Raw genomic sequence first — 13,095 nt, forward strand, 5'->3', positions numbered from 1 at the left:
AATGGGGCTCCTGCATTCAAGGTTGCTCACACACAGGAATTGGAAATGATGGATTTCTTTGGAGTGAAAAGTTCCTCAACAAAACTACTATTTTATGTCCATTGATGATGATGCAACTTCAAAGGTAACTTTTTTGCTTGCAGTAAAACCACTTGCAGGTAAATACTTTTTTCTTCTAGGTTCATTCATCTGTTCCTGTTCCTATCTTGCTTTTGAAGGAAAAATTGAACTCGGAAAAGATAAATGCTTATACATGTGCAGGTGTTTGTTGTAACATAAATCCAAATTCTTAAATGTTATTTTAATGAATTTACAAAGGGATATATTGATGTACTGTTCATTACTGTGTAAAGAGACTAATTTCAACTTTCTATTCTAGTTGGTTGCACTCAGAAAAGTGATTGTCCAGTAGAGGAAGCTTGTGTTAATCGCCGTTGTGTGAGCCCATGTAAGACTGGAAACCCTTGTGGTCTAGAGGCCAAGTGCGTGCCTACGGCAGAAGGTCCATCTTGTTCATGTCCTGAGGGCTTCATGGGTGATCCTTATGCTATATGTCGGCCAGCAGAATGCTCTCAAGACTCGCAGTGCCCAAGTCATCAGGTATGCCGAGGCCAAAAGTGCCAAGACCCATGCCAGCAGATTCGTTGCATCACCAATGCAGAGTGTCGTGTCAGGGATCACATAGCTGAATGCCAGTGCCTGGAGGGCTACTTGGGTAATCCTGACCGGTACTGCTCATCAGCACCTACAGCACTGTGCAAGGATGACCAAGACTGTCCTACAGCACAAGGCTGTATTAATGAAAAATGCGAAGACCTATGTCAAGTGATACATCCATGTGGTTCTGGTGCAGTATGCAAAATATTGAACAACCATCCAATGAAAGCAATGACATGTACCTGTCCAGAAGACTTCATTGGTGACCCACACTTCGCCTGTATACCCAGTGAGTTTATGAATCAGAATTTCCATATCTATTGAACTTGGGAATATACTTTACTAGAACAATGAAAATCCAATTTAGTTCATGACAAAAGTTTAAAAGGAATGAAATCCGGGGCAGTCTTGATGTATTATTAGATACTAATTTCTTTCCATCCCCTTTAAACCCTCCCATTTTCTCACAGGCATAATAGAAAAACAGGAGACTTGCAGTAGTGACCTCGATTGCCCCCTGGTATTGTCATGTGTGTCAGGGGAGTGCCAGAACCCTTGTCCTGCTGGATGTGGACATGGTGCCATCTGTTCAGTGATCAACCATCGTCCTGTGTGCCACTGCCAGCCAGGCTATGCTGGTGATCCGCAAATGGGATGTTCCAAGAGTAAGTCAAGTTTAACATTAGTATTGTTATTTAGTGAATGTTTTTACCATTACGTCGTTTAATATTGGGATCACCGAAGATACTTGTTTTATATTAATTTTGTTTGAAGTGTGGGAACATTTGGTAAATCCGCTAATTTTTTATAAAAGCATGAGAGTTGTCAAAATGTTTTAATAACATATTCTTGCTTCCATCTACTGCAGTTGACTGTGAATCAGATGCCAGCTGTCCATCATCTGAAGCTTGTCTGCACAATACTTGCACAGACCCATGCCTGAAGAACAACCCGTGTCCATCCAGTGCCCAGTGTATCGTTGCAAACCACATATCCCAGTGCCTTTGTCCCCCTGGCACCTCTGGAGATCCTCAAGTATCGTGTCAGGTGATGGAGTGTATTACTGACCAGAATTGCAAAAGTTTTGAAGCATGTGTACGTGGCAAATGCAAGGATCCTTGCACATATTACAATCCATGTGCCAGGGATGCCACATGCAGGGTTACAGATCACAAGTATGAATGTGTTTGCCCTTCTGGCTATGAAGGTGATCCAAGGTTTAACTGTAATGAAAAAGAAGACCCAAGCAGCTGCTGGGTGGACCAGGACTGTCCACCTACTCATGGTTGCATCTTAAACTCCGTTGTGACCCGCTACCACAGCAAGGTCTCAGCTGTGTACGTACGTTTGGAAGACTCTGACTCTGATGCTACTTGTCGTGATTTGTGCTTGGTGCATAAGCCTTGTGGACCCAATGCCATATGCTCTGTGATTGACTCAAAACCTCGTAGGTCTATGAGCTGTGCTTGCCCTCCTGGTTACCATGGTGATGCCAAGATAGAGTGTCGAGAGAGTAAGTTTTTTCTTTCTTAGAACTTAAAAAGTCAAAAGTATGGTTGCAAGGATAATTCAGTACATAACTTCAATTAGTATTGATGAATATTTTTCATTATCTTGACCACACTTAATTCATCTCATACTATATACATCATTCAGTAAACTAACTTTTATTCATTATACTCCTCTATGCAGTACCATCACAAGGCGGCTGCACGCGTAACTCAGACTGCTTGTTTAGCGAGTCCTGTATTGACGGTCTGTGTCGTGACCCCTGCAACTGTGGTCTCAATGCCAAGTGTCATGTTGCTCAACATCGCCCTTACTGCACCTGTGCCCATTTCCATACTGGTGACCCCAGTGTGGCCTGCTATAGAGGTGTGTATTTCTGACACTTTCAGTACCTTTTTTAGCATGTTACTGTGTTCACAATTTCATAATTTTCCATACAGTTAACAGCCATCAGTAATGTCATATATATATATATGAATACATTAGATGCAGATGTTGGTATATTAAGATATTTCATTAAATCTCATTATGCAAGAATTCTTAAACTCTTTTGTATCTTACAGTAGGATGTGTGAGCAACATCGACTGCCCTGAAGACAAGGCATGTGTAGAACATGAGTGTGTGGACCCATGCAGTGTGGGTTCACAGTGTCCTGCTTCAGCAAGGTGCATGGCAGAGCTGCATGAGGCACAGTGTTCCTGCCCACCAGGAAAGCATGGTGACCCCAAGCTGCAGTGCATTGCTTTAGGGTGCCGAAATGGTAACGAGTGCCCTCCCACTCACATGTGCATCAATGATCGTTGCCAGGACCAATGTGAGGCTGGTGTGTGTGGCTTAGGGGCAATCTGCAATATCCTGAATCACAACTTGACATGTATCTGTCCTGAGGGATACAAGGGTGACCCAAGAGTGGCTTGCCGTCCCCAGTCGTACGCATGCATGGCTGACTACGACTGTGGTGTGGGGCTGGTGTGTGTGCGTGGAGTGTGCACTGACCCCTGTAAGCAGGAAAAACCATGTGCACCTAATGCAATGTGTACAGTGCAAGAAACACGACCAATCAAGTTGGTCACTTGCACCTGTCCTTCTGGTTTTACGGGTGATGCAGAAGTCCAATGCCGAAAAAGTATGGAAGTTTTCCTCTTTCCAACCAAGCACCATCATGACAGCTTTCATCACAAACCTCATGAATTCTTTTTCCTGTGTCTTTCAATATTATTTTTTTATTAGAACTTGTTGATGTTTACAATATTCTTAAATTTGCAGGTTCATTGAGCAAAAAATGACAATAATCTTTATTTCTTTCCCAAAGCCAGTACTAACTATTAATGTTCTTTAGTAACGCCACCACCCGAGGCATCGTGTTCTCAAGACAGTGACTGCCCTGAGAGACTGGCCTGCTTGAAAGGGCAGTGTATTGACCCATGCTCTTGTGGGGAAAATGCTGTATGCCATGTAGTCAACCACCATGCTGTTTGTTCCTGTGCCCCAGACTATGGCGGAGACCCTTACTTTGCCTGTTATGACAGTAAGACATGCACCTACACACTTAACAATAATTCAGACATACCAGATTCATAGTGTACTGGTTACTTCTGCAATAATATGTTAGGTTGTAATTAAATTATTAATTTATTAGTAATTAACATGTAGCATAGTTACTTACAAAACCTTACCATAGCTTTTCAAGTTATTTATAACAGTTATTAATATCTCATTGGAGCATAATATCTTTTGGCATTATAAAATGTACAAAATCATATTTTGGGGGGTTAACATTTCCAATTCACTTTACTACCAGGGGGATGTGACTTAGATGACAGCTGTCCACCAACACACAAGTGCCACAACAGAAAGTGCCTTAACCCATGCTACATCAAAAACCCATGTGCTATTACTGCTGAATGCTTCCCAGTCAACCGTGAAGCTCAGTGTCGTTGTCCAGCTGGCTTTGAGGGTGACCCATATGTCAAGTGTGAATCACTCAAATGCAGGGTAGATCGTGACTGTCCACGAGATCATGCCTGTCGTGATGGGCAGTGCCTAGACCCTTGTGTGTATACGAGCTGTGCCAACAGTGCCACTTGCACCCCACAAGACCACCGGGGAGTGTGCCGATGTCCCCCTGGATATCAGGGCGACCCAACTTTCAGATGTGACCTTACTGAGGAGCCTAGAGAACCTACCTGTACTAATGACCAGGATTGTACCATGGGTTTGGCATGCATCACTGGCTACTGTGAGGATCTTTGTGGCACTCAGGTTTGCGGGGACAACGCTCGGTGCCGTGTAGTGGACTCGGTGCCCTTCAGGACAATGGTGTGCGAATGTTTGCCAGGGCATCAGGGGGATGCCCATACACAGTGCAGACCCAGTAAGAATTATCATTTATGCACTTCCTATGTCCTTAGTGTTTCAGGATAACTTTGATATCCATGAAAGAGAAGTAGTTTCCTTCAGAAAAAATCACTAACAAAATTACACTTAGTACTTGCATTAACAGTTTAGTGAATAACTTGTGCTATGTAGTCAGTGTCCCAAGGGTTAAACTTCTTGTCACCTCCAATATTTTTTTTTCTTTTACATCTAATGGCCTTTCTTGCCTTCACAAGGTTTTATCAGGAACAAACAATGAATTCGTTTGCACATACAGTTTCTAGCTGTCAGGTATAATGTACTGAACCCAGTGCCAAGCACCTTACATTACTTCATTGTTTACCTGGACCTCTTCACATACCTTGGTGCTGCGTACTGATGGTTATTGCTCCATATGTACCACATTAACGATTCTGTCCAAAGCACAATTTTCATCTTCCCAAAATTTTAGGCCTGACACCGAAAAGCCTCCTTCACCCCATTCTTCTATCTCCTCCTTGGTATCCCTCTCCACCTTGCTCCCTCAATTTCTGACAATCATAAATAGTCTCTTTGCTTATCATTTCCAAACATCCAAACCATTTTGGCACATCCTGGTTGGCACTCACAGTCAGACTGCATTTGCTACCCCATGTATCTCTGTTATTCCTCACATAATTAAACTGTCTCTACATTTCATCTAAAAGAATTTAGCTTTCATCCATATCTTTTGTGCATTTAAGAACTAAGATGCATCCATACAATACCGTGAAGTCTATTAAACCTGCCCATCTATTCGCCACAATAACTCTGAAAACACTCCATAATGCACCCAGGGACTTATTTCCTTCTGCTACCCTATGACTCATTTCAGCCCCTGTAGGTCGCAACCAATGCCATGTTTGCTTCAAGATATTTAAAGAGCTCCACTTCCTCCACATCCCAATCCTTTAAACTTGCATGTAAACTATCCTGTCTAATCGCCTTGCTGCATTATTATACTACTATTGCTTATGGTCAATTTTATTCTTTCATACACAATCCAAAACTCTGACTCCGACTTTTGTAGTTTCTCTACTGTTTGCCACTAGAGCCATGTCATCTAGAAAAAGCAACCAGTTCACTTTAGAACCCAACAAGTACCTAGCTTCTGTAGACACCCTTTACCCTCAAGATCCTTGCACTTACCAAAATCACCACCCAGTCAATTAATATATTAATCAGCCATGTTGACAGTCTCACATCCTTTACCACTCGGCCCCCTATCTTCCTACTAACATACATGCCTCATTCTCTAGGTAAAGGTTCCTAGCTGTATTAGGTAACTTCATGGTTAACTCGTATATTGATAGTATCCAGAAGGCCACTCTTTCAACCCCATTCTGCAATTGCTGTAGATGCATAGATCCCATGTACAATTCCCTCTTGTGTCTCCAAGTATTTCTTAATCACATTTTCATGGCAAAAAACTGGTCCACAGTTTTACATGAAGCCACACTGTACCTACCTAATTATATGTTCTCTGCATGCCCCCACTCTCTCCCATATAATTTACTAGGTACACTCATTTGAGTTTTATATCTGTAGCCCAATATTCATGTGCATTCCTCTAGTCTGTGAGCACCTAACCTTGGGCCATACAGACATTGAAGAACTTTAATATCCAATGAACAGCACTGTCATCCCCCCCCCCCCCCCCCTTGCCATTTTGTCACTTTTTACATCTGGTTTTCACTTCTCCTTTCACCATGACCTACTCTGCATGCCACCTCATCCCTAACACACCATGTTCACCTCCCTGTTATCTAACACATTTACCACTACTTGTTACCACTTCTCCATCCAATCCCCTCACCGTTAGCCCATTTTTCTTCACACTATTTACCTCCTTCCAGAGCATTATCTTGATCTCTCTGAAGATCATTGATATAATCACTTGCCCTGTGTCTCATTTGCCCTGGTTTTCGGCTCTTGTTCCCTTTTTCTCAACCTTTATGCCACACTCTTCACCTGCACATTTAAGCACTTTCCCTAAACACCTTCCATTTTCCTTGTTTCCTTTACTCTACCAAAATATTCTGCACGCCGGCTGCTTTTCTGAACCAGCTTACTTTCGCCACTTATTTCATGCATACATATCTTTTCTTAAAACCATCACAAACTTACATACCTGCCTCCGTCAAGAAATGATTAGCTGTTCCACCAGTGTTCCTACTCAGCACACTCACCAACTGTATGCACTCAATGTACCGTGAAGCATTAAGAAAGAAAAAAGCGCTCCCAAACAATATCAAGTTGAGCAGTTCTTATCTTTCCAAGGTGACCAGATGTCTAATCCCAGGTTGGCCCAGCACCGTACTAATATCACTAAATGTCCAGTTCCAGAGGAGATAGGTTGTGTGCGAGACACCGACTGTGCCTTCAGTCTGGCGTGTGTGGAGGGCGAGTGTCGTGACCCCTGTGATTGTGGGGTTAATGCCCTTTGTACTGTCGTCAAACACAGACCAATCTGTACTTGTGCCCCAGGTTATGAGGGCAACCCACAGATTTCATGTTCTGCGAGTAAGCAACTTGATATTTACTTATGTGTGATTTAAAAGTATCTCTTTTAGTATTGAAGGGAATGACTAATATAGGACAAGGTTTATAACAAATTTAACTTGGGTCACAGAAATAATAGTTTTATTCATTCATGTAGTTTACTTGGTACTGACACTTTGTTTTTGCTACATAAGGGTTAACCAGTGCTCTGATAACTAATACTGTAAAGCACCTACTTTGTCTTAATATCTACAACAGTAGTAGTCAGCAACAGCTAGGACACATCCAGTAACACATGTACTCTCTTTATCATAGCTGGGTGCACCAGCAACTCTCAGTGTCCAGACGACCGTGCCTGCTACAATGGTAACTGTGTCAGCCCCTGCCTACTAGACAACCCTTGTGCCCCAAGGGCTGAATGCCGACCCTTCGCCCACCAGGCCACTTGCTTCTGCCCCTCAGGGACTCAGGGTGACCCACTTAATCAATGTCTGGTTGTTGGATGCTCAACTGACAGAGACTGCCCACGTGACCGCATGTGCCTCAATGGCCGTTGTTTAGACCAGTGTATTTACAACAACACCTGTGCACCTAATGCTCAGTGCCGTGGTATAGATCATAAAACTGAATGTCGTTGTCCAGCTGGTTTTGAAGGCTTACCAACTATTGCCTGCATTGAAAAGGTAGAAAGAGACTGCCGCTCTGACTATGATTGTGAGGCTGACTACGGGTGCATGGACGGCATGTGCCAAAAACCTTGCCAGGTACTTGAACCGTGCCAGGACCCAACTGTGTGCACTTTGGTGGCTACAAGGCCCCTGAAGACCATGACATGTACCTGCCCTGAACACATGGTCACTTCACGTCAGGGCCAGTGTGTTGACTGTAAGCATTAAAACCTACTTTTTTTTCCTTTTGTCCACAGCAATTTTGATATTTTTTGTGTGTCCTTCACTCTAACAATTTTATGTACAGCATTATTTCATCATCCTTAACTTCCTCACCAATGCATTATAGTGCCTAAGAACAAAGTAACAATGAAAACAAATACAAATAACATCTGGCCAGAACTAAAGTAACCATTTCTAACATGATCTTAACATCTCAACAGGTTATGATATATTCTATATGAGCAGTACTTATTTGACCCTTCCCCTTCCTACAGTGGAGACACCTATTAGTGTTGGTTGTCGTGCGGACAGCGAGTGTCCTAGTGATGCGGCCTGCCTGAATACCCGGTGTGTTACCCCTTGCAACTGTGGTGAGCATGCTGAGTGCTTCGTGAAGGACCACCGTCCCATCTGCACTTGCCTGCCTGGTTACCAAGGCAACCCTAATATTGGTTGCTATAAAGGTATGTTGTATCTTATAACTGTCTTTCCTGATGTTTGTAGTGATAACTATATGTACTAATCTTTTTAAAGTTAAGCTTCTTTGGAATCTGAAGAGATGTTTAAATCTTCCAGCGGGCTGCAGTAGTGATGAGGAATGCCCAGTAAACAAGATGTGCTCCAACAGTGTGTGTGTCAACCCATGCATTGTGAATGACCCCTGTGACATCACTGCAGAGTGTTACCCTGAGAATCACCAGGCTAAATGCCGTTGTGCCCCTGGCCTTGAAGGGGATCCATTCATCCGTTGTCAAGTTATTGGCTGTAGAAGTAGCTCCGAATGCCCCACAGACAAGGCTTGCATTAATCGTCAGTGCGTGAATCCCTGCCTCTACAATGAAGAGTGTGCTCCTAATGCTGAATGTTATGTCTTCAATCATGCTATTGGCTGCCGCTGTCCAGTTGACAGGCCTTATGGTGATCCACGATTCAATTGTGAGGACAGGACTGTTCAGGTTGAAGATCCTAAACCAGAATGTTTGGTGGATGCTGACTGTCCAAGTAAGAGAGCATGCATTGAAGAGCATTGCATAAACCCCTGCCATGTTCTGAACCCATGTGATGAAACTGCCTTATGTGATGTAGTAGATTCGGTTCCTGTGCGAACAATGATATGTATATGTCCCGAAGGCTTTGTCATGACAGAAGAAGGAACCTGCGAGTTGGTTGAAGTTCAAATACCACCTGGATGCCGCGCCGACACAGAGTGTCCTACTGAAGAAGCTTGCATCAACCGCATGTGTCGCATACCTTGTGATTGTGGCCAGAATGCCGAGTGCAAGATCATCAACCATCGTCCAGTGTGCACTTGTCAAGTAGGTTTCCAAGGTAATCCCAATATTGCTTGCTTCCCTATTGGATGTCAGGCAGACAGTGACTGCGAGGACCATCACGCATGCTATGATGGTGTTTGTGCCAACCCATGCTTAGTGAATGATCCTTGTGCCACTAACGCAGAGTGCTACGCTCAACAACACCGAGCTTTCTGCCGCTGTCCATCAGGTATGCAAGGTAATGGCTTCACCGAGTGCCTAGTTGTTGGTTGTAGGTCCAACTCTGAATGTCCTAGTGACCGTGCGTGTATCAACACTCAATGTGTAGACCCATGTATCTATGACAGCCCTTGCACCCCCAATGCTGAATGTGTCAACCTTGACCATGAGGCTCGTTGTCGTTGTCCACCTGGGACCACTGGTAACCCTCAGGTACGGTGCATCCCAGTCTCAGAACCTGAATGTCTTGTGGATGGTGACTGCCCAAGCCAACACGCTTGCATTGACGAAAGGTGCGTTAACCCGTGTCATGTATTAGAGCCATGTCATGAGACTGCCAAGTGTCAGGTCATTGATACTCTTCCTGTAAGAACAATGCTTTGTGTCTGTCCAGATGGTATGGTGACTGAGATAGGAGGGACATGTGATCTTCTTCCACCCATCAAGCCAGGGTGTGAAGCACACCCGGAGTGTCCCTCAGATAAGGCCTGCTTCAATGGCTTCTGCAAGGACCCATGCCAATGTGGCCCTAATGCCATCTGTGACATTGTTGAACATCACCCAGTGTGTACATGCAAACGAGGCTATGAGGGAGATCCAGAGATTCGATGCTATGAAATTGGATGCTACAGTAAAGATGACTGCCCAACTACCCATGCTTGCCGCAATGGACAGTGTGCACCAGTATGTGGGGTCAACAATGAACCTTGTGGTGAGGAAGCAATTTGCCAGGGTGTTAACCACGAAGCTGTATGCTACTGCCCACCTGGTTCACGTGGCAACCCTCGCACTCAGTGCATCGCCATTGGATGTGTTTCAAATGATGTTTGCCCTAGTGACCGGGGATGCATCAATCAGCGTTGTGAAAGTCCCTGTGGCCTTGACCCATGTGAGGAACCAGCAACCTGCCGCGTCGTAGACCACATGCCAGAGTGTCCTTGTCCACCTGGTTTCAATCGCACGTTGGACATGGGTTGTGACAGAAGTAAGTCATTTTGAATAACCGGCCCATTCTTTTTTGTTCATATTAGTTATTTCCATATATTTTTTTAAAGAAACCTCAAAATTTGTGATCTGTTCATATTAGTGTCATTTTTAATAAACCTTTCTCCATGCAGTTGTGATAGGCTGCACATCTGATGGAGAGTGTCCAAGCAAAACAGCTTGTATTAATGGCGAGTGTACTGACCCTTGCGGCCTGGACCCCTGTGGTGAGAACACTGATTGTCGGGTGGTTGACAGTGTGCCAGTCAGGACCATCGCTTGTGAATGTCTCCCAGGTTATCAGGGAGATGCAGCTGATAAATGTGTTCCAAGTAAGTTTAATTTTTTCTTTCTTTCCTGCTATCCATGCATTGTTGGCTGCTTTGTTTGCTTATAACTACCATCATAAGGCACATATGCATCAAAACCTAGCTTTGTATCTTTGTTTATTCTACTTGATTGCACTTTCCCGTGTCAGGGAGCTAGTGCTAGGGAACAGATGAAGAATGGCCCATCCACTCATATACACATATATATATATATACATAAATGCACATATACATACATATCAACATATACACATGTACATATTCATACTTCCTTGCATTCATCCATTCCTGGCACTACCCCGCCCCACAGGAAACAGCTTCACTACCCTCTGCTTCAGCAGGGTAGCACCGAAAACAGACAAAAACGACCATATTCATTCACACTCATACTCTTGCTGTCGTGTGTAATGCACCGAAACCACAGCTCCCTATCCACATCCAGGCCCCACAGACCTGGTTCAATCCATTGACATCACGTCCACCCTAGTATACATCATTCCAGTTCACTATATCTGGCTCGTCTCTCACCCTCCTGCATGTTTAGGCCCTGATCGCTCAAAATCTTTTTCCCTCCATCCTTCCACCTCCAATTTGGTCCCCATTCCCTCCACCTGACACATATATCCTCTTTGTTAATCTTTCCTCACTCATTTCTTTATATTTCCTAACCATTTCAAAACATCCTCTTCTGCTTTCTCAACCACAGTCTTTTTACCACACATCTATCTCACCCTTTCATTACTTTCTTGATCAAACCACCTCACACCACATATTGTCCTCAAACATTTAATTTCCAACACATCCATCCTCCTCTATACAACCCTATCTATAGCCCATGTATCGCAACCATATAACATTATTAGAAATAGTATTCCTTCAGTCATATCCATTTTTGCTCCGAGATGACGTTCTCGCCTTCCACACATTCTTCAATGCTCCCAGAACCTTCGCACCCTCCCCCACCCTGTGACTCGCTTCCGCTTCCATGGTTCCATCCGCTGCTAAGCTCACTCCTAGATATCTAAAACACTTCACTTCCTCTAATTTTTCTCCATTCGAACTTACATCCAATTAACTTGTCCCTCAACCCTACTGAACCTAATAAATAACCTTGCTCTTATTCACATTTTGGCTCAAGTTTCTCCTTTCACACACTTTACCAAACTCACTCACCAACCTCTGCACTTTCCCACACAAATCAGCCACCAGAGTTGTATCATCGGCGAACAACAAACGACTCGCTTCCCAGTCCCTCTCATCCAGGACAGATTCCATACACTCCACTCCCTCCAAAACTTAGCAAAAGAAGAAACAGAATACGGGGGCTAGTGGAAATATTCCCTCTAAGGCTCAGTCCTCTGTTCTTAATGGTATCTCCCTAATGCAGGAAATGGCGAATATGTATGATATATATATAGCAGCACTGCCATTGGTAAATTTCTTAACCAAAAGAATCTTAGATATGTCTCTTCCTTATATATATATATATATATATATATATATATATATATATATATATATATATATATATATATGGCGAATAGTTTGAAAAAAAAAAAAAATATATATATATATATATATATATATATATATATATATATTTTCTTTTCTTTCTTTCAAACTATTCGTCATTTCCCGCGTTAGCGAGGTAGCGTTAAGAACAGAGAACTGGGCCTTTGAGGGAATATCCTCACCTGGCCCTCTTCTCTGTTCCTTCTTTTGGAAAAAAAAAAAATATATATATATATATATAAATTATATTATATATATATATATATATATATATAAATTATATATATATATATATATATATATATATATATATATATATATATATATTATACTTCGTCTGGGGTAAACCATGGAAAGTTTTGTGGGGCCTGGATGTGAAAAGGGAGCTGTGGTTTCGATGAATTATTACATGACAGCTAGAGACAATGTGAACGAATGTGGCCTTTGTTGCCTTTTCCTAGCGCTACCTCGCGCACATGCGGGGGTAGTTGGTTGTTATTTCATGTATGGCGAGGTGGCGATAGGAATAAATAAAGGCAGACTATGAATTATGTACATGTATGTATATATCTGTGTGTGTATATATATGTATACGTTGAGACGTATAGGTATGTATATTTGCATGTGTGGACGTGTATGTATATACATGTGTATGTGTGTGGGTTGGGCCATTCTTTCGTCTGTTTCCTTGTGATACCTCGCTAACGTGGGAGATAGCGACAGAAAAAAAAAAATAGAAAAAAAATACTGTGTCGCTGTCTCCCGCGTTAGCGAGGTATCACAAGGAAATAACAATCACGTGAAATAACAACCCCCTCATGTAC

General features: G+C 43.0%; 1 protein-coding gene across 1 annotated transcript in view; it reads left to right on the top strand.

Annotated features, from left to right (window-relative positions):
* The window catches only part of LOC139767467 (uncharacterized), a 135,159-nt gene that overhangs the window by 95,151 nt on the left and 26,913 nt on the right, over window positions 1-13,095 (top strand). The window contains 12 exon segments of the mRNA XM_071696880.1: window positions 380-946; window positions 1,128-1,322; window positions 1,526-2,170; window positions 2,350-2,532; window positions 2,730-3,293; window positions 3,507-3,695; window positions 3,969-4,541; window positions 6,902-7,084; window positions 7,379-7,948; window positions 8,229-8,417; window positions 8,530-10,431; window positions 10,565-10,762. Coding sequence (XP_071552981.1) covers window positions 380-946; window positions 1,128-1,322; window positions 1,526-2,170; window positions 2,350-2,532; window positions 2,730-3,293; window positions 3,507-3,695; window positions 3,969-4,541; window positions 6,902-7,084; window positions 7,379-7,948; window positions 8,229-8,417; window positions 8,530-10,431; window positions 10,565-10,762 — 5,958 coding nt within the window.

Source organism: Panulirus ornatus, chromosome 61 (genome assembly GCF_036320965.1).
Source record: "Panulirus ornatus isolate Po-2019 chromosome 61, ASM3632096v1, whole genome shotgun sequence".
Lineage (NCBI taxonomy): Eukaryota > Metazoa > Arthropoda > Malacostraca > Decapoda > Palinuridae > Panulirus > Panulirus ornatus.